This window comes from Rhipicephalus microplus, chromosome 3 (genome assembly GCF_043290135.1).
Source record: "Rhipicephalus microplus isolate Deutch F79 chromosome 3, USDA_Rmic, whole genome shotgun sequence".
In the NCBI taxonomy this organism is placed as follows: Eukaryota; Metazoa; Arthropoda; class Arachnida; order Ixodida; family Ixodidae; genus Rhipicephalus; species Rhipicephalus microplus.
The window spans coordinates 116,693,779-116,715,712 of NC_134702.1; the positions used below are offsets into that span (position 1 = coordinate 116,693,779).

General features: G+C 47.4%; 1 protein-coding gene across 1 annotated transcript in view; it reads right to left on the reverse strand.

The window, feature by feature from the left end:
* The window catches only part of LOC142803304 (neprilysin-2-like), a 124,997-nt gene that overhangs the window by 63,809 nt on the left and 39,254 nt on the right, over window positions 1-21,934 (reverse strand). The window contains exon 5 of the mRNA XM_075888434.1: window positions 20,320-20,510. Within this exon, the coding sequence (XP_075744549.1) occupies window positions 20,320-20,478 (159 nt within the window). The 5' untranslated portion in view covers window positions 20,479-20,510. The remainder of the gene's footprint in view (window positions 1-20,319; window positions 20,511-21,934) is intronic.

Here is a 21,934-nt window from a genome sequence, read left to right on the forward strand (position 1 = left end):
AATCACCCCACCGGAGATCGCGAATGCAAAAGACGCTTCCACATTCTATACATAGTGAGAAGGAGAAGAAGACACAGAAAGCAAGAGTGGCAAGCACAACAACGTCAAGACGCACCAACGTCTGTCACGTTTAAGGAACCCTGCCACAACCAGGTGCCGAGACGGGAGAACGCCTCGAGCGTCCATCCCCGTTCTCCATACAGGGGGAGATCCCGATCCAGAGGGCGTTCCCGATACAGAAGGCGTTTTCGATCCAGAGGCTGTTCTCGTTCCGGAGGGCGCCCCTCGACCCTGTCGGGATCCGACAACCGCCTGTCATCTCGGGAGTGCTCCAGATCCCGATCGAGAACGAGGCCAACAGCCACGCAGCAGCAGCAGCAGTCGAACAATGGCTCCTGGGCCAGCAGGGTTGCAGGTGAAGCACGAAGCACAAGTAGCCAGCCCAGAGGTAAGGCACAGCCAGAGCATGCTCCCGATTCTCGTATTGTAGCGCTTGAACAAGAAAACAGGGCCCTCAAGAAGGAGCTTGAACAGCTCCGGGCCTCAATAGCTAGAATAGAGAGCTGCCACGGAATTAATCTGTCGAGCTCACCGGCACAACCGACAACACGCTCAACACAAACGATCCACAACACACACAAACGCAAAGCCGTAGACAGCGACAGCGACACGATGGAGGAGATCGAGATGGTGTCGATAGAAGAAGAAGCTCTACTGAAAAATGTCGAGTCCGTGACAACTAAGCTCAACGACAAAATTGATACGTTGGCGAACACGCTTGCCAAGTTTATGGAAACCTTTAAGACTTACACTGACAAAGCTGACCAGAAGCTCGTGAGCCTGGAGAAGATGGCAGCCAACCCAGCTGGGGCAGGTGCTCTTCAGAGCCTAAGCGCGGACAAACCAGCGGTTACGGCAAGCGTGCCGAGCATACCTTCTAGAGCTAAAGTCCGACCAGTCAATGCACGCAATCTTGCGGAAATAACGAGCCGCGACGCACACAAGCTACCAAGCCAAAATGGCTGCTGACCATAACGAGATTAAGATCTGGCAGTGGAACTGTAACTCACTTCAGAAACGCAAAGCAGCACTAACACAACTATTGCTAGCCTGTAAAAAAAAAAAGCCGCATATATTAGTGCTACAGGAATGTGGAGAAAGCAAAACTGCTAAAAGCATTGGCATACAGGGGTACAGGGTAGCCAGGCCGACCCTGCACCCCGAGCAGAACAAGACGCGAGGAGTGGCTACCTTCATCCGGAAGGACATAATGTTCGCCGAAAGGGACGCCCCCGTATACAAAAAAGGCCTGGAAACGGTCCTGGTGGAAATCTTACCACACAGGGCTGGTAAAAGAAGCATCTTCGTGCTCAATGTTTACAGTTCTCCATCAGATAAGAAAAGAGATTTCAACAGACTGCTTACCTCGGCGGTAAAAATGGCGGGTGACAATCCGCTCATAGTAGCGGGCGATTTCAACGCCAGGAGTACCGAATGGGGATACTTAAAAAGCGAAGGCAAAGGCACCAAGCTAGCAGAAAGCGCGAATGCGCTGGACCTGCAGCTGATAAACAACCTTGCCCTCCCTTCAAGAAGAGGTAATTTGGTACAGCGGGACACAATGCCAGACTTAACCTTCACCAAGAACGTCAGAGCTACCTGGGATAACCTCGCCGAAGACCTAGGTAGCGACCACTGCATCCTAGAAATTACCGTTGAGAACGAGGTGAAAGCGCCAAGAAAATTCAAAATCACAGACTGGGACCAGTTCCACAAAATACGGGAGCAGAAGGGCAATACAGAACTATCATATGAAGCTCTCTTAAATGAATTAAAAATGGCAGCGAATGAGGCCACCAAAGAAGTCGAGACTGATGAATCCATCCAGGCAATGGACTCTCACCTGGCCAGTTTGCTGCAGAAAAGGCATGACCAAAAAGAAGCGTGGCGTAAAAACAAGCTCAACAGACACTTACGTACAAAAATCGCGGACCTTAGCCGCGAAATCGAATCTCACGCCAAGACAATCTGCGCCCAGCAGTGGAACAACACATGTGACGAAGCAGACGGCAAAATGAGGAAGGGAAGCAAATGGGGGCTGCTCAAACACCTTATGGCGGACAGCGATAAACCCACCAGAGGTGGCACCCAGCTGCAAATTGAACGATTGGTGCACAAGCACGCCCAGAATAGTGGTGGATCCCAAGCTCTCCTCAAAACTCTAGGCCAAAAATATCTCCCACTGGAAAGCAAATCAGTAGCCTGGGAAAACAAAAATCCCTCATATGGAGGTCGACCGCAAGAAAAGCTAGACGAACCATTCAGCGAAGCTGAAATACGGTACGCTCTACAACAACTAAATGGCAGATCGGCGCCAGGGCCAGATGGAATCGACAATAAACTGCTACGGAATCTAGACGATAAAGCAATCGTAATCATTACTAAGAAGATAAATGAGGCATGGAAAACGGGTACCGTGCCTAAAGAATGGCGTAGCGCCAAGGTTTCGCTCATCCCGAAACCTGGAAAACCACTGAGCATCGATAACTTAAGGCCCATATCACTCACATCTTGCGTTGGAAAAGTAGCTGAGCATGCAATACTCAACCGTATCACAGACCACATTGAGAGCAATGGGCTCTTTCGACACAACATTATTGGCTTCCGCAGGGCACTGTCCACACAGGACGCCATGTTGATGTTAAGAGAACACATATGTTACGGCCTCCTCCACACGCCCAAAGCTATATTAGCCCTGGACCTCGCCAAGGCCTTTGACACCGTGAAACATGAACACATACTGGGTGAAATATCACACATGAACCTAGGCGAGAAACTCTACAACTACATTAAAGGCTTTCTGGCGAACCGAACCGCCACCATCGCATAGGAGAGCAATGCGGCGAACCCGAACGACTCGGAAATATCGGCACCCCACAAGGGTCAGTGCTCTCGCCATTGATCTTTAATGTGGCGATGCACAAGTTGTCGGAGAAGCTCGCTCAAATCCCATCCGTGCACCATGCCATTTACGCGGATGATATTACCATATGGGTCCCATGTGCCCACTTATACGGTGCCTTGGAAGGAATCCTTCAACAAGCACTGACTACAACTGAAGAATTTCTTAAGCCAACTGGACTCGCACTGTCCCCAACTAAATCTACTTTAACGCTCTTTCACCCTCGACGGAATTCGGGCGAAGACGAGCCGCAAGTAGTGCTCAAAGCTGAGAACAACCAAACGATACCGCAAGTATATACGGTCAAAGTACTAGGGCTAACGTTAAGCGCCAAGGAGGGCCACAACAAAGACGCACTCAAGCGCCTTGAAAAAAGCACGAACAATTTTTCAAGAGGCATTGCTAGAATCGCCAACAAGAGAGCAGGCCTCCTAGAAGACAACATCATGAAGGCGTATCACGCCTTTCTTGTAAGTCACGTAGCATACGCGTTCCCGTTTCTGAAACTTACGAAGGCTGAAATCAAAAAGGTCGACTCCATGCTCCGCAAGGGACTGAAAACGGCACTCGGCTTGCCCAATAGCACGAGCAACGAGAAACTCGAGCAACTTGGTCTGCAAAACACAGCCGAAGAACTTTTCGAAGCTCAGAGAGTGGCACAGATCACACGCCTGTCGTTGACGCAGGCAGGCCATCTCATCCTACGAGACGCAGGCATTTGTCCAATTTTTCAACCAGAGAAAAGAACACAACTAGGTAATGACGTGAGGAAACACATTAGGGTTGAGCCAATCCCCCGCAACGTTCACCCTACGTTCAACAAAGGGCGAAGGAAGGACAGAGCGAGGGCGCTCATAAACAAGGCAAAAAAAAAAAACACAACACGCACGCGCTATTCGTAGATGCCGCCCGCTACTATGGCAGGGAGGCGTTTGCCATAGCGGTCGTTGATATAGACGGAAACCTCATAAAGGCGGCAACCGTCCAAACAAGCCATGTCCACGAAGCAGAGGAAATGGCGATCGCGCTAGCCTTGCAAAGCTGCCAAGCCTACTCCACAATATACACAGACTCTAAGACGTCGGCACGAACGTTCGCAGCTGGCCTAGTAGCTAGAAGCACAGGAAAACTCACCGTCAGCGCAATAAGAGAGTACGAGAGCAAAGAAACCCTTGTTAAGGAAGAGAAAGCTCAAATCTACGTATCCTGGTTCCCAGCCCACATGGGACAGTTAACGGAACTCGACCACTGCAATCCCAACGAAGAGGTCAACCGCCTGGCGCGTGAGCTCACACGCCGCGCCGCGGACAACGACCCCTCGATGAGTGAGCGGTACAAGAATTTCTGCAGCCAGGACAAAGCAGTCACATACCACGAGATCACTTCACATTACCGGGGACAAAGACGTGCCTTCCCAGCACCGCACCCAAAACTTAACAAAGCACAAGCTCTAACTCTCAGAAGATTGCAAACACGTACGTACATAACACCATCCACCTTACACAGAGTCGACCCCGACACACCGCCCACATGCTCCCTTTGCAACCATCCCTAATGCAATTTTGAACACTTTCTCTGGCTGTGCCCTACCCATAGCGCAGCACAACTGAATACCCAAGAGGCTTGGCAGGAAGCTCTCAAGAGCAATCAATACAAGCTGCAACTACAGGCGGTCCAGAGGGCCCGGGACATTGCTACAAGCCTTCGGCTGCCAGCGCCATCCTGGGCGGAGCCTCCAGACTGAATTAAGCGTCGGAATGGCCCTTTCTCAGCCTCCTCAGGATATGTTTAAATAAAGTCAATCTCTTTCTCTCTCGAGTGGTGCGTCTCGGGCGCCAATTGGTGAGAGTTGGTTTCTACAACATCAAAAAGAACTTGAATTTTCCGAGAGCTGAGACCTCAGTCAAGCGGATAGTCGCTTTTATTCTCACCTTTTTCATGAACTGTGTATGGGTGGAAATAAAAAGCATCGTTGTTATTACATTGTTATATAATTGTTTTTGTTTATTATAGTTGTCATTGCCATATAATTATTGTTATTAATTTCATTGAGTATGAGCGTTTTTTCGCACAATTAATATACCCGAAAAATGTAATTGAAGCATATCATTAGCACACCCGATTGATTGCCCTGAGTGCAGCGGTCCAACACGCTTCGGTAGAAGAAATATGCTCCCCTCACCACGCTTCACGACAGTGATAGCTAGATGCAGTGATCTATGATGTTAGACGAATGGTCACAAAGACGACGTTACGTCATCCCACAGCTACCAAGCTCTGCGGAGCCCTTGCTCATGTACGCGGCCGCACAATTGACCAAATGCCGCCAAAGACGGTAGGTAGAGATGTCCTGCAATAACTCCGCCCATAGCCAGACATACCGTTCTTTTCTTGTGATAGCCACTATATGGACACTCTCGGCTGGATTGTGCTCTCGGTGTTCCCCGCACAGCCTTCATACACGGTGAGGTTAGAGCATCGAACGCGTTATTCGAAGGTCGTAGGTTCGATTCCTGCCCACGGCTGGTTATTTTTTCATCCACTTTTCTTTCTTCTTATTTACATTCCATTGGTTTTAATAACTTCCCCTGTACATTCCTTGGCATTACTGTCTGTTAGATCTCATTAATATTGTGCTAAACACGGAAAAACGAGCCCTTAGGTATACACTTCTTTCTCGTATTATATATATATATATCTATATATATATAATATACCAAAGGGATGGTTTTTCCGTGTTTTGACTTAATATTATGAGGTGTACGGAAAAGTATATGGGAAGGTCGCAGGTTCGGTTCCTGCCCACGGTAAGTTATCTTTTCACCCACTTTTCTTTCTTCACATGTATCTTACATTTCAGTCTGATATCCTTCCTTATACTTTCCTTGGCATTATTGTCTGTTAGATCTCATTATATATATATATATATATATATATATATATATATATATATATATATATATATATATATATATATATATTTATATATATATGTATATTTGTATGTGAACATGCAAAAAAACAAAATTCCGAAAAAAAAACTGTGGCATGTGGGAGCGAACGTTCAGCATCTTGCTTGTGAATGGGAGGCATTAGCCACTGAGGCACGAAGAAGCACCTCCTTCAACGTTGTAACGGCTAGCTATTTATATCTACCACTTACCGCTCGTGATGACCATATTGGGGGAAATATCGTGTTTTCAACATCACCAGCAAGGTGGCTCCATGTGCGCGTGCCACCAGACCATCACGACAGGGTGGAGCGCGCTCTCATGTCCCACCCGTACTTTGCCCCGTGGAGAGGGAAGGTTGCGTGTTCACACGCCTATGCCTCAGTGGGGAAAATATGGGACACTTTGGTCTTTCACCAGTACGATTCTGTTGTAATACCAGGCGCACAAATGCCACTGCGCTCGCTACGCAGTCGCGCAAAATAACAACTGATGCGCTTATTCGCGTTCATCAGTACCTGTGAATACGTTTTGTGTGTTATTTTTGCATGAGAAACGCAATACGCGTTCCGATATGCTTGGCATTTTTCACGTGATCTTTTAATTTGTTGCTATTGCGTCTCTTGCTTCGTCTTCGTGGCAAAGCTGTGACTTCTTTTGTGCCTTTCGCAGGCATTTGCAGTACGGCGGAAAACACTGTTAATTAAGAGATAACGTCTGCATCATTCCCAATGTATTTTATAGAATATCCCAAATAAAATTGCTATGCCATCATACCGAAATCAAAATGAGTTTCCTACGTTTGAGATGAGCACTATACGGATTTTTATAGATGTATATGCATGCATATAGGCAGCCGGCAATGCAGTTTGCGAGATCTACTTGTAGCGCCAGAACACACAGCCTAGCGAGTAGGCGCAGCAAGACCGAGTCTTCCAGTGTGTAGCCTAGCGAGTAGACGCAGCAAAACCGAACTTGCAAGTGCATATCATTTTCTTCTTTAGTTGAGAGCAAGGGGCTCACGGCTGGTTATGTAAGCGCCGAGAAAGCGTTCTTTGAAAACGTGCCAAAAAGGGCACTGACACTTCAGCGTGTCACTGTGTTAAGCGAGCCTTCCAGTTTCTTAGTATCCCTGGCGGTCGGTACCAACAATGCTGAGACGGCCCAAAGAGCTTCGTCGCGCCCTCTGGCCCACTGTCGGATGCCTATAGGAAACAAAAAAGGTCGGGAGAGGGACTAATGGCACATATAAAATTCTGATCAATGAATGTATGAAGTTGTAAGATACGTAGTAAATTCGTATCAGTTATATCGTCATACTTTTGTAGCAATACAGTATAAATTAAAAGTGTGATAAAAATTATCAAACATGTGACCATAACGCATACGATGCATAGCATACGACCATAACGAGTGCAATGTAGATCTGCTACAATGAACAGCCACTCTGGCCGTTAGGAGCACTTGAAATCACGATGCAAGAAGGGTTCTGAAAGCTTGACGGAAGAACTACGCATGAGCGTAAGGGTTACACCAGCAGCGCCCATACGTGTGAAGCGTATGTGTGTTTAGCATTCTTAAGAGAGCATTTTAATTGTGAATACTGCTGTAGTTACACCTTGTGAGGAACTTTTTCAAGATGAAAATGTTTCTTAGTATGAAAAAAACGTTTATGAATGGTTATTAAAATCTTCATCACCAGTTTGAGAGAGCCGGAGAAAAATTTCAATAAAGAGTGATACATATAGGGAAACGTGCATTTCTAACAAGAGAAAAAAACAATACCCATGTGTAGCGCTGTCCTCAGGTGGTAACAAAAGAAGAACAAAATTTGGATAATAATGTTGCTTTTAAAGCTAATGAACTGCTTACTACTCGAATATTTCAAAGCATGCATTGCCATTAGAAATTTCATATTTTCTACCAAGAAAGCTACCATTCAGCAGAGCGACTTGTTGGGCTAGTTGGCTCATTCCTAAGGAGCTTATGGCGCCAATAAAATACACGAGAGAAAGACAAGCGCAAACTATCAACTAAGTTTGTTCGTAAAAGTGCACACATATAAATACAAGTTAACAAAACAAAGTCACACGTCATATTAGAAGAAAAAAAAGACCTCTATATATATATATGTATATATATATATATATATATATATGTATATATATATATATATATATATATTTATATATATATATATATATATATACATGTAAGAACTTTTACAAATAAACATAGCTGATAGTTCGCGTTTGCCCTTCCCTCGAGTCCCGAGTTTTTTTGTTTTTTTTTTCGCGGCATAAGCGCATTAAGCTACCATTTTCAGCCCACGAGAAGGCGACTGGCGAGTGTTGTATCTTGTATATAGTAGTTTCGGTTTCTGTGTCTGAGTTGGCAACACTGGGTCCTTGTGATTGTATATATTTGTGGAACGTCTAATAAAAAGGAGAGTATGCAACCGCTACCCGTGAGTGCGAGGTACGTCACTCGTTCACTACAATTGTGACGAGTGTTTGAACCCCGTCTGAGATAGTTCCCGGGGGATAACCAGTCACGCCCCCCAGATGGCTTTCGCTGGCATCGCCCCACCGGATCCGTTCCTTCCGACACCGGGTCGTCCCGTGCAGCCATGGTTCCGATGGCACAACATGTTCAAGGTCTATCTGCTGGCGTCCGGTGCTTCAGAGTTCTCCCCAGGGTGACGCAAGGCTCTTCTACTACATTCCTTGGGACCCGAAGGTCAACGTATCTTCAATACTCTGCCTATTTCGCAGGCGGCCGAAAAGACTGAGGAGGAAGGGACCGGAGCTACGCCCGACGTGTATGACTCCGCGGTAGCGGCACTGGCTAAGCACTTCGATGCCACCTGCAACCTGGTCGTCGAGCGCCACCGATTTCACCGTCGAATTCAGTTCCCAGGGGAGTCTATTCAAGAATACGTGACCGCGCTAACAGAGCTTGCTGCGATGTGCTCATTTATGTCGCAAGAAGAGTCACTACGTGACAGGTTTGTTGCCGGTGTGTCTTCGCATCGTATTCGGGAACGTCTTTTGTTAGAAGGGTCTTCGCTTTCGTATAACAAGTCAGTTGCTCTCGCGAGTCAAATCGAGCAGGCAGCAGTGAAACTGAAGGAACTTTTCCTCTCTGTGCAACCAGTATCTGCGCAGTCTGGCACAAAAGGCGGTTCATCGTTGCAGTCACCGAATTCACTTCCGCGTGCTCGCACTTTCAGTCAACGCGATAAGGCAGCTACATCGGGGAACCGCCCCCCATCTCGCAGCAACACGCGAATTTTTCGTATTGCTTCAGGTGGAAATCTAAACAGCATCGCGCTTCTTGGAAACGCTGCCCAGCTAAAGAAAAAAATGCTTCTTTTGTGGCCGTATCGGACATTTTTAAAACGTTTGCAACCAGAAGTGGTCGCAAGCATCTGTCCACGAGGTTTCAGTACATAGCCCGTTGCAGGATGGAACCGTCGATGTTCTTGTAGTTCAACAGCCTCTTGCATCTGGAATTCACATTAACATTCAAATCGGGCAGGTCGCTATGAAGCTGTTAGTCGATTCTGGCTTTTTCGTTTCGATTCTTTCAGGCAAGGTGTTTGACCAACATTTCTCTGGTGTGCCGCTTCTTACTGTTCCTAATGTGACGCTTCTGGATTATTCCGAAAGACCTATTTCGGTTCGAGGCTGCTTCTTTTCTGAGGCATTTTTTGAGAATCGCAGCGCACCGCTTTTGTTTTATGTCGTCAAACAGGGTACTTTCTCGTTGGCTTGGATGGTAATAAGGCCTTGAAGCTGTGTATTGAAGGCTCTCAGCTGCAGTGTTTTCAAACCAGCACAGTACCAAACGCCGAAGTAGCTCGGACATGTCCAATTGAGCCATCCATGCAGCTGCCGTCAGCATTTCAGCAAAAGTTTTGCTCGCTCTTCACAAATGAGATGGGCCTTGCAAAAGGTTTTGTTCACAAGATTAAGACACGTGCGGGTGTTCAGCCAGTAGCATCAAAACTTCGTCGGCTTCCTTTCATGTTACGACCACGCGTGTCTTCCGAACTGCCGCACCTGGAAAGCTTGGACATCAATGAACGTATCGATGCGTCAGAATGGGTGTCCCCTATTGTAGTCATTCTGAAGAAAGATGGAAGTATTAGGCTTTGTGTAGATTTACGCGAACCTAATAAAAGGTCATCGTTCCGAACAGCTTTCCGCTGCCTTACATGGATGAGTTGCTTCAAGCCTTGGTGGGTACCATTCACTTTTCCAAACTCGACTTAGCGTCTGTCTACCATGAAGTTCCGCTGGATCCTGAGAGCAGGGACTTGACAGCTTTTATAACACATGAAGGGCTGTACTGGTTCAAACGCGTTTGTTTTGGGCTAGCCTCAGCACCTGCTGCTTTTCAGAGTCTCGAATTCTTCGCAATTGTGCAGGTGTCCTGTCCTCTTTTACATCGACGATGTGATTATTTTTGGTAAATCAGCTGAGGAGCACCTCAAGAACTTGGAGGCAGTGTTGCAGCGCATCAAAGACGCAGGTCTGAAGCTCAACAGCAAATGTGTGTTCAGAGTTCAGGAGCTCGAATTCTTGGGTCACAAGGTGACACCTAGCGGTATTTCACCACTCTCAGAGAAAGTGGACGCAATTGTGGAAACCCCAGTTCCAAGAAATGCTGCTGAACTCCGCTCCTTTCTTGGGTTGGTGGAATACTACGCCAAGTTTGTGCCACACTTGGCCGAGATCGTAGAAGCAATGAGGGCTCTTTTTAGGAAAGACGAAACCTTCACCTGGTCTGTTGAGGTGGATAACAGTTTCCGCGCGGTAAAGGAGGTATTATCGTCAGATCTTGCATTGCACATGCTTGATCCTGCGCTTCCAATTATCATTTCCTATGATGCATCGGAATGTGGTCTTGGAGCAGTCCTTCAGCAGCAAGCCGACAATAAGCTTCGTACTGTTGCTTTTGCGTCACGCACGCTATCTCCGGCTGAAACAAAGTACGCAGTTGGCGAGAAGGAAGCAATTGCATGCATTTGGGCATGCGAGCATTGGCATGCATACATGCGGGCATGGAGCTTCACTCTCCGAACAGACCACCAGGCCCTCGTTTCGCTTCTGTCTTCGCAGGGCTCAGGCCAACGCCCACTTAGAATTGCACGTTGGTGCACAAGGCTACTACGTTACAATTTCACGGTGGAGTACCAGAAAGGCTTATCTAACAGAGTCTCCGATGCTCTTTCGCGGTTACCCGTTCATATGGCAGATGGAGAGCTGACTTTTTAAGAGGAAATTGTTTCCATGGTTCAACAAAGTTGCCTTACCAAAGAGCAGTTTGAACAAGCGGTTCTTGCTGACGCCACTCTTTAAAAGGTGAAGGAGTTTGTAAATGGGTCTTGGCCGTCACACAGAGACTTGCCGAAAGGTCAGGAACCATATTTCAGAGTTCGAGACGAATTGTCAGTGGTGAGCGAATTGTTGTTGCGTGCAGAGATGCTTTTAGTTCCATCATCTCTCGTGGCTCAACTTGTGGCAACAGCACATGAAACTCACCAGGATATCGGACGCACCAAAATCAGACTCAGGGAGCAATTTTGGTGGCCCCGCATGGACAGTCACGTGGAAGAAGCAGTCCATAATTATAACATCTGTCAAGACATATAAATCGGCAAAGACATCGCCTGCCCCGCTGCAACCTGTCGAGCTACCAGAGAGACCATGGCAGAAACTTGCAATGGATATCGTTGGTCACCTGGAGAGGGCGCCTCCAGATTGCAGAATTTTGCTGACATTTGTAGATTACTTCTCAAAATGGCCAGAAGTACAGTTTTCAAGGGAAATTTTTACAAGAACCGTGACCGAGTTTCTGCTCAACGCATTTGCACGAGAAGGCTATCCTGAAGCGATAGCCTGTGATAATGGGCCCCACTTCACGTCAAAGAAATTTGTCAACTTCCTTCAAGAACGAGCAATCCTCCTGTCGCACTCATCTGTTTATTACCCGCAGGCGAACGGACAGATCGAGCGGTTCAACCACACGTTCAAGACTTACCTACAACTGGGCCGTCTAGAACAACGTCCGCTGCGAACTGTTGTACGGGTTTACCTCGCCGCATACAGGTGTGCACCACATGCCGCAACAGGAGTGGCCCCTGCGGTACTTTTACATGGAAGACTGCCAAGAACGAAGCTTGACATCTTAGGCTTATCGCCCGAGCCCTTCGCAAAGGCAGCCTACCAGGAGCTGTCCAGGCTGCGGCAACGTGTCAAGCGCAGGCAAGAGTACAGCAAAGCCTATACCGACAGGAGGCGAGTGGGAAAACCGACAGCAGTGGCAGTAGAAGACATGATGCGGGTGAAGAAACCATCGGTTTCATTCAAAGGTGACATCTCTTTCTCGAAGCCAAGGAAAGTCATCGAGCAATGCGGCCCAGCATCCTTCAATCTTGACGACGGCAAAACATGGAACGCGGCGAAGCTGTGCAAGGTGCCTGCTCGGCGCCCTGGCGACAATGGCCTCCAGCAACATTATGCAGGGCGTGAATATTCGTTCCATCACGATCCCGGTGACATGACGCTTCTCGCTGCAACATGGCAACCAGCGTCCGCCGAGGCAAGTGCTCTCGCAGCGAAACCTGCGCCTTTTGCAGACTACGATTCCCGCTCGCCAACGAGACCAGCCGCCGGACAGTTTCCTGCTTCAGAAACTGTTTCACGCCCGCCCGTGAACACTACAGAAGAACCTGTGGTGTCGTGCCCACCTGGTCATCGCATTCAGCCGCACCGAGAGAGACGGCGACCGGACAGATATGGTTATAAAGTGTGAATGTGTAAATATTTCTTAGTTGGTGTACCTCTTACCTGATGTATTCAATATTTTGGCATGTGTATGGATAATTTTGTGTGTATACATTGATGTGTATTTCTTGTTGTGTATTTCTCGTTCGACATATAAACTGTGTGCGATTAGCCTGTACTAACGTACTAACACCTTCCCAAAATAAAAAAAAAATAAATGAGGGAGGGAAAATGTTGTATCCTGTATATAGTAGTTTCGGTTTGTGTTTGAGTTGGCAACGCTGGCTCCTTGTGATTGTATATATTTTTGGAACGTCCAATAAAAAGGAGAGTATGCAACCGCTACCAGTGAGTGCGAGGCACGTCACTCGTTCACTACAGCGAAATGTATATGTCAGCATGGGAAATTAGGCTACTGCGGTAATTACCTGCTTCTAAGGTCAACCGTGACTGACGTCACGTGTGCAGATAAGCCATTTGTTACATTGAAAAGTGTTAAATTGTTCATGGCCAACTGTATCAGTGCGATAGCTGCCCAATTAGGGCTAATGTAAACAGCCAAAATCAAGGTCGAAATTGAAAAAAAAACTGAAGAATTAGCCCATCGAAAAGCTTTTACGTTTATTAGGAAGTGCGTGCGTAAATGTCGCCTAAAATACATCGCGGGTCTTTACCCATTCCCCTATGTTTACCCCTATTTACTGTACTGATAAGAAATTTTTTACCTGGGCTGATGTTTTTCAACGTGTTGACGTCTTGTTTGTTTGCTGATTATTCACCGAAGCTCATATGACTGACAGAGTTGCTGAAGCCGGAAGGAGGTTTACCTTTCAAGAAAGTCTAGAAAATCAAACGACTATGATTGAAACTATGTTTTTACTACATGTGTAGGACAAATATTAGAGCATGCCTGCTTATTGTGGTATGTTTCTAAAGATATTCTGAAGACTTTGATGAAAGCCATTCAAACCAGTGTGGCCAGGTAAGTCTTGGGCAGGTACCGTTGATTGATGATTGATATGTGGGTTTTAACGTCCCAAAACCACCATATGATTATGAGAGACGCCGTAGTGGAGGGCTCCAGAAATTTCGATCACCTGGGGTTCTTTAACGTGCACCCAAATCTAAGCACACGGGCTTACAGCATTTCCGCCTCCATCGGAAATGCAGCCGCCGCAGCCGGGATTCGATTCCGCGACCTGCAGGTCAGCAGCCGAGTACCTCAGCCACTATACCACCGCGGCGGGGCAGGGGCAGGCACGGTGGAACGGACAGTATCACAGTGATAAACCTAGAAGAATTGGTAGTGAGTGTCTCAGCTTCGAGGAAAGTTATTTGTGAAGTGGTGTTGTTATGTATAACAACAAGGTAGGCATGAAAATGAAGCGTACATGAGTCCACCTTTTTATGTTTTGAAATGAAGTGACCATAAACCCTAAATTACGAATACCGGGCTAAGATGTCGAAACTCAGATGTTCAGTTTCATAAATTGTAGTTGATTGAAAGAAACCCTTTGACGAAAAAACGCTAAAAATAAATAATTAAAATTGACGGTATAGCCCTCTCTGCTGCAACTCCCGAGGGCAGTGTGGGTTCATTGTTTAATAAATAATAAAAAGTATCGTGAAGTAAATAGATTTTTCAATGAAGTTCAGATATATATCGGTCACTTTGTATAGGCTTATTTATTCAACTGCACCATTTCCATGTTAAAAAGGAAGTTATTTTTAAAATACACCACTTGAATTAGCACGAGCACATTGTGTGTGCCTGCACTGCTAGGACCATAACACTCCTACCTCTGCACAGCTATCCCATCAGCAACACATTACAGTCATTCTGCAACAAAACATTGCATTCTGACCTCTTTTCGCTGCTCTTGAATTTCACTTAGAGCTATGTAGGAGTATGGAAGGCTTGAAAGGCGATGCACCAGCCGCAATTTCCGAGCTCGACCCACTGCTGCACGCTCGATGCTGCTGCCTCTGCGCCGGAGTACTTCCTCTTCTTTACAATGGCCCCACGGAGAAAAAAAGGAGCCATCCTGGCGACTTAAACCTGTGCAGGCGGCGTTGAACCGTGGTACTGCTTGAGCCTCTGGACGTGTACAACCTCGCGGTTGCGACGTCGCAAGTCTGATGGTGGCGTAAGAGGCTCAATGAGGTAATTTACTGGTGACGTTTGTTCGAGAATACGATATGGCCCATCGTACTTTGGCAGAAGTTTGGAAGAGAGCCCAGGTGTGCGATGCGGCACTGACAGCCATACAAGAGCACCCGGAAGAAAAACGGGAGTTGTGGTCTGGGCATCGTGAATCGCTTTTTGCCTGTTTTGGTCATCGCAGGTAAAGCGATGAGCTGACTGGCGGCATTCTTCTGCGTGTCTGGCGGCGTTTAAGATTGGTAGGCACTCGGACGCGTCCGGTCGATAGGGCAGAATGGTGTCAATGATGGGGGAGGGGTGACGGCTGTAGAGGAGGTAAAAAGGGGAGAAGCCTGTTGTCGCTTGCATTGCCGTATTATAGGCGTATGTAATGAATGAGAGGACTAAGTCCCAGTTAGAGTGGTCAGGCGTCACATACATAGATGGCAAGTCACCGAGAGTACGATTAAAGCGCTCGGTAGCCCCATTGGTTTGAGGGTGGTAAGTGGTACATGTGCGATGTACAATAGCACACTCAGCGAGCAATTTTTCGATGACTTCGGACAAGAAGGCGCGGCCGCGGTCACTGAGTAGTTCTTGAGGGCCTACATGAAGCAACAAAAATGACGCAGTAGGAAAGTGGCGACCTCCTGTGCTGTAGCCGTTTGAAGAGCAGTGGTCTCAGCATAGCCCGTTAGGTGGTCAATAGCAACTATTATCCACCTGTTGCCAGTCGGAGTCAATGAAAGTGGCCCATAAATATCTATTCCAACCAGTTCAAAGGGTCGGGAAGGGCATGGTGAAGGCTGCAGTTCACCGGTAGAGGCGTGTGGTGGAGATTTTCGGCGCTGACATTCGGCACAAGAGTGAACGAAGTAGCGGACGAAGGTATACATACCACGCCAGTAGTAGCGATGTCGAAGCCTTTCGTAGGTCTTGAAGACTCCTGCGTGGCCACATTGTGGGTCAGCGTGGAAAGCGGAACAAATCTGCGACTTCGGGGTTCGTGGAACGACGAGCAGCCACTGGCGTCCCTCTGGTGCGTAGTTGCGTCGATAGAGAAGCGTGTCACGTACCGAGAAGTGTGGAACTTGGCGCCGGAGCGTTCGCGTCTTTGGGAGTTCAGAAGTGTCGGAGAGATGATTGGGGAAAGACGCAGTCCACGGGTCATTGCATTGTTCGATAGCAATGGTGTCTAAGTCAAGCGATGACAATGTGGAATCGCAAGCGATGTCAGCTGTGGCATTCTGAGACAGGGGAGAACGGGAAAGGGCGTCGGCGTCAACATGCTTCCGTCCTGACCGATAAACCACGTGTATGTCGTAATCTTGAATTTTCAACGCCCAGCGAGCGAGGCCGCCAGATTAGTCTTTTAACGTCGAAAGCCAGCACAGCGCGTGGTGGTCGCTCACGACGTCAAAAAAAAAACGACCATATAGATATGGGCGAAACTTTCCAAGGGCCCACATAATGGCCAAGCACTCCTTTTCTGTGACGCTGTAGTTGCTCTCAGCCTTGGTAAGTGTGCGACTAGCGTATGCCACGACGTATTCCTGATGCCCCGGTTTACGCTGTGTGAGCACAGCACCCAGGCCTACACCACTGGCGTCGGTGTGGATTTCAGTTGAAGCTTCAGGATTGAAATGGCGTACAATAGGTGACTTCGTGAGAAGCCGTCGCAAGGTGGTGAAAGCCTCGTCGCAGGCAGGGGACCACGATAAGAGGTCTTTACAGTTGCTGAGAAGTTGCGTGAGAGGTCATATAATAGACGCGAAGCTTCGGACGAATCGCCGGAAATACGAATACAAGCCGATGAAACTTCGAACTTCTTTGATGGTGGCAGGTTTAGGAAACGCCGTAACAGCTCGCAATTTCTCGGGATCTGGGAGGATGCCTTCCTTGGAAACAACGTGGTCCAAAATGTTCAGTTGATGCATGGCAAGTTGGCATTTTTTAGGTTCAATTGCAAACCAGCATTAGATAAGCAAGTAAGGACAGGCTGAAGGCGACGTAAGTGTGTGTCAAAGTTAGGGGCGAATACCACGATATCATCGAGGTAACACAAGCATATCTTCCATTTTAGTCCATGCAGGATGTTGTCCATCATTCGTTCGAACGTTGCAGGTGCATTGTAAAGTACGAAGGGCATGACGGTGAATTCATATAAGCCGCAAGGCGTGACAAAAGCGGTTTGGGGGCGAATGGCCTCCGCCATAGGCACCTGCCAGTAGCCTGACTGCAAGTCTAACGAGGAAAAGCACTTGGCACCCTGTAAACTGTCCAAAGCATGTCAATGCACGGTAGTGGATAGATATCCTTCAGCGTGATCGTGTTCAATCGCCGGAAATCGACACAGAAACAAATAGAACCATCTTTCTTTTTGACGAGGACCACCGGAGACGCCCATGGGCTCTGTAAAGGTCGAATGACGCCTCTGCGAAGCATGTCGTCTACTTGGTCAGCAATGACGCGGCGTTCTGTAGCGGACACGCGATATGGTTGTTGTCGCAGCGTTGAGTGGGACCTAGTGTCGAAAGAATGGCGGTAGCTCGCAAGAATGGTGAGGAGCTGTGAACGCTGCGAAGATGTCAAATCTGCAGCGATGAATGGTTGAAATATGTTTGCCGACGTTGATTCAGGCGCTGAGACGACAGCCAGTTCACATACGGAGGTAGAAGGCACCTCATCGGGGACGGATAGAATTCTGAAAAAACTGATTGTCTCGATGTGGCCAAGGCACTCGTGACAAAGTAGGAATAAAGACGACGACTCATGATTATAAATTGGCATTGTGGTTGAGCCTTCTACAAGATCGAGAGCAGCAAAAGGCAGGGGGAGGGCTCTTCGGGCGACGAATATTGGAGATGGTGTGAAGAAGACCGTGCCGTCGGATGTGGCGCTGCATGAAATTGGCATGAACGCAAAAGAGCATGGAGGGATGTAGGTGTCATCGCTAACGACAAGTTTAGCGGCAGACTGGGTGTCGATGGACGCTTGGTCATCCAGTGAGCAAAATTCAACCTCAGCCCTAGCACAGTCGATTACGGCGTTATGACGCGACAAAAATCCCATCCCAAGATAATATTATGGGAGCACGATGAAAGAACCATGAACTCTATCGTATACAGAAAGTCCTAAATTGTCACGCGGGCTGTACATACTGCGGTCGGTTGAACAGATTGAGCACTGGCTCTGCGAAGCGACAATCCGGAGAAAGGCGTCGTAACCTTACGAATTGAGCGGCATAATTCAGCATCTATAACAGAAACAGCTGCACCGGTATCTACAAGAGCGACAGTAGGGATATTTTCGACGAACACATCAATAACATTGGTAGGTGACAAATGAGGACTTGGGCAAACCGAAACTTGCGCAGTTCTTGCCTCAGTAACTGTGTCGTCTAATTTTGCTCCTCGTTAGGCGCGGGCCGTCGACGCATAGGAGAAGGCAAGTGGCGGCGTGGAGAGGGCGAGCGAAGACGTGCCGACCGAGGGCGGTGGTCGTTCTGGTAGCGGGCTGGCATTGGAGTGGAGGAACCGTATCGCGCGTTGGAGTCAAGCGGGGAAAAAGGCTCACGGCGGTTTTCATTGGTGATATGCGTCCGGCGGCGGCAATACCTTGCGACGTGTCCGAGGTATTGACAAGCCTAACATATCGGGAGATTGTCGAGGGTGTGCCACGGGTTGGCGGTGTTAGTGCTGGTCCAGTGGACTGGAGCTGGGGGATAGCTTGCGTGAGGCTGGAACGGGGGTACAGGCGCTTGCGAGTTGGCATGGATGCAGCCGCAGCGTAGGTGAGAGGAGCAGCCACAAGATTAGGCTCGCGAGCAGCTGGTAAGGCCTCTGCGACCTCTCCTTGAATGACGCCACGTAGAGACGATGGTAAAGTCTTGTCAGAGCTCGCTGCTTCCGCAATTCATTGTAGCTTCGGCAGAGGCTAGTTACGTCGTTAAGTGGTCGGGCTTTTCGCCAAGAGCATTCGAAAAGCGTCGTCGTCAATCCTTTTGAAGATGTGCTTACATTTTTTAGCTTCCGTCATTGCGGCGTTCACGCGTTTGTACAAATCAACGACGTCTTCTATGTAACTTGTGATGGTTTCTCCCGTTTCTTGTGCGCGTGTGCTTAAACGTTGCTCGGCACGAAGTTTTCGGACGGCAGGTCGATCGAAGGCTGCTACAATCGACGCTTTAAAATGCAGCCACGTTCGGACGTCTGCCTTGTGGTTTCTAAGCCAAAGGCTGGCTGCACCCGCAAGGTAGAACGATACGCGTGTCAACTTGTCCGCGTCCGCGCATCTGTTTAAAGCGCTCACCCGTTCGAAAATCGAGAGCCAAACTTCAACGTCATTGTCATCTGTTCCACTGAAGATTGGAGGCTCCCGCTGAGGAACACTGCCTGGACAGGTGGCCGGAAGAGATGGAAGCGTCTGCTGATCGGCGTCCGGCATAGCAGAAGGTAGCCGTCGAGAACGGAGTTCCAGGATGGTAGCGGGAAGGTGTAAGGGATGGTACCCGGCACGGCTCCACCAATTATAAAGGAGATTTGTTAAGCAGAAAGATTGATGCTTGGAAGGCTTGGAAGGCGATGCAGAAGCCGCAATTTTCGAGCTAAAGCCGCTGCTGCACGCTCGAGGCTGCTGCCTCTGCGCCGGAGTATTTCCTCTTCTTTACAATACTGTTATAATGGGGGGTTTTAAGCAGCATTACGAGAATGAGACACGCTGTAGTCGAGTTCTCCGGAAAGGTTGACCATGTGGTGCTCTTCAACGTCAACTGACATTGCAGATTATATGAGCCTCTGTCATTTTGCCTCCGTCAGAATGCGACCGCCTTGGCCGGGATCAAATCCATGACATTTGGTAGAGCATCCCAATACCGAAGCTTCTGCTCTAACAAGGCCGATAATATTTATTATTAAAAGACACATTTATGGGCCACTATGCGCCAAGACCATACATTATCCAAATTCTCTTTTTTACGTGTTTCTCCCCGAAAGGTGCACACAGCACTAGAATTGCTGAGTGCTTCCTACATCACTGTTAAATTGTCCAATCAGCGAGGGAATTCTTTTTTGACTTAATATCTGGAAGATAGAAAAGTGTACGTAAATCATTATTATTACGGCAACAATATTGAAAGCACTCCACATAGAATAATCCAGAACAAATTGTAAGTAATTGATAGGCACGTGCCGCGATGTTCACCACTTGTACGGCAGCCCCAATGAAGCCCACATAAAATACTTTTTTACCCACTTTCGCACACCGCTATCAAGCACTCATACTAAACCGTTATCACTACTGTTGCGAGGTGAAGAAAATAAATACACTCTGTGAACACGAGATTGTTGATATTAGAACTTAAGACCGTCATGAACCTTCATCACTCTACTACACTCTGACACGTTATGGAGAAACTCTTATGTGACATCTTTCTCTAAACTCACAGACATCAAGAATTCATTGCCGCACCTCAATCGCTCTCCTCCCGTGGTCAAATTGTGCGTCAGCGAAACGAATTGAAACAATGACATCCATTCCAAAGTCAAGAGAGCCGCGCACCATCATCTCAACCGGATCGACACTTCGAAATCTTGTCCTGTTCTTAAAGTCCAGGTTTATCGTATTCATCCATTTCACCAGCTCGTAGGTCTGCAATAGATCTGCGTAAATACAGTGTGAAATATAGGATGTTATTGCGATTACCAGTATAAAACTATATTACAATGCATTAGAAGGTTTAATGCAAACGAATGAGTAAGAGAAAAAAGTTAACGCAGCAGCGCACTTGAGGTACCAAGCCTGAAGTTAGTGTAGCCTTCCTGCGTAGTCTTCCTGTTTTCTTTTCAACTTTATTTTTCTTTTCTCAAGTCTTTTTTAGCTTCTCTAGTATCTCTGTCTCTTTGCGCACTCTCTGGAGCCTTCTTGGCAATAAAATATCAGTTGAAGTCAATCCTTACCCAGTAGTTTTACTGTCCATAGAGGTTTTTTTTTTTTTCACGTGGTAAACATCACGGAGCGTTCGCCCATTGAAGGTACAGTATAATACTCAAGGTTCATTCAGGAATCGATACCATGAATTACGCACGACAAATAAGTACTCTACAAACGTACCGCGCCTGGTTTCGGAATCGCTTTCGTAAAAGACCAAGTGCAGCAATAGCGTTGGTTAAACGTGTATTTTGGTTGCAGCGTTTTTAGAAACATTACGTCTGTACCCTAATAGCACTGTCATCACATAATATCAATATTGTAGTCAAGCGCTGTCCACAGACGTTAGCGTGCGCTGTTCAGGCCTACCATGCTCGGAATCACAAGCGCTACCTATCATAGCCTAAAGGAATGCGTTGCTGGGCTAGGCGGCTCATAATCTTGAAGCTTGGTAGCAAACTTGACGAGGACAGGAAAGCACACAGAAATACAGGACAGGGCGGTAAAAATCTTCATCTGGAAAAAAAGCACGTGCGACCCTTGGTCACATGCATCGTGGGCATTGTGTACCCAATACTGCTCACTTGCTGAAAAGTTTGTTTTGGACAGACCAGTCGTTGTATCAACGATCGAGTACTAGAACACGAGCAATCTGTTAAAAATAAATGGACGTTTCATGTGACTTTAAATTGCAAGAACTCTGCTTGTGAGCAGGTGCTGTCTAGCATTTGAATTCCGGGCAGAAGCGGGACTGCGCTGGTGAGAAAACTAATGGACGCTCATGACATCAAAGAAAAAGAAGGCAATTGTTATGCTGACACTTCAGTTGTTTTGCGCACTAAGGAAAAACTGTTCTTGGAAACTTTATTGTGATAACGAGTATATGTCGCTCTGCCAATTCTGATTGGCGTTATAGATTGTGATATGTATTGCTCCCGTCTGCACAACTTGGCTGCGTATATATTTAGGGAAACTCCTGAATAAAGCTTGGTTGCGAGTAACGATCTGCCCTTTATTTTTACTTCTTTTTCCTCCTCGTCAAATTTGCGCTGCCAAGCGTTAAACTACCTATCAGCTTACTGTTTCTGATGTTGGTAAAACCCATGTTGGCTTTTGGCATCATTATGCAACTGCAACGAGTCGGGTATATAAAACG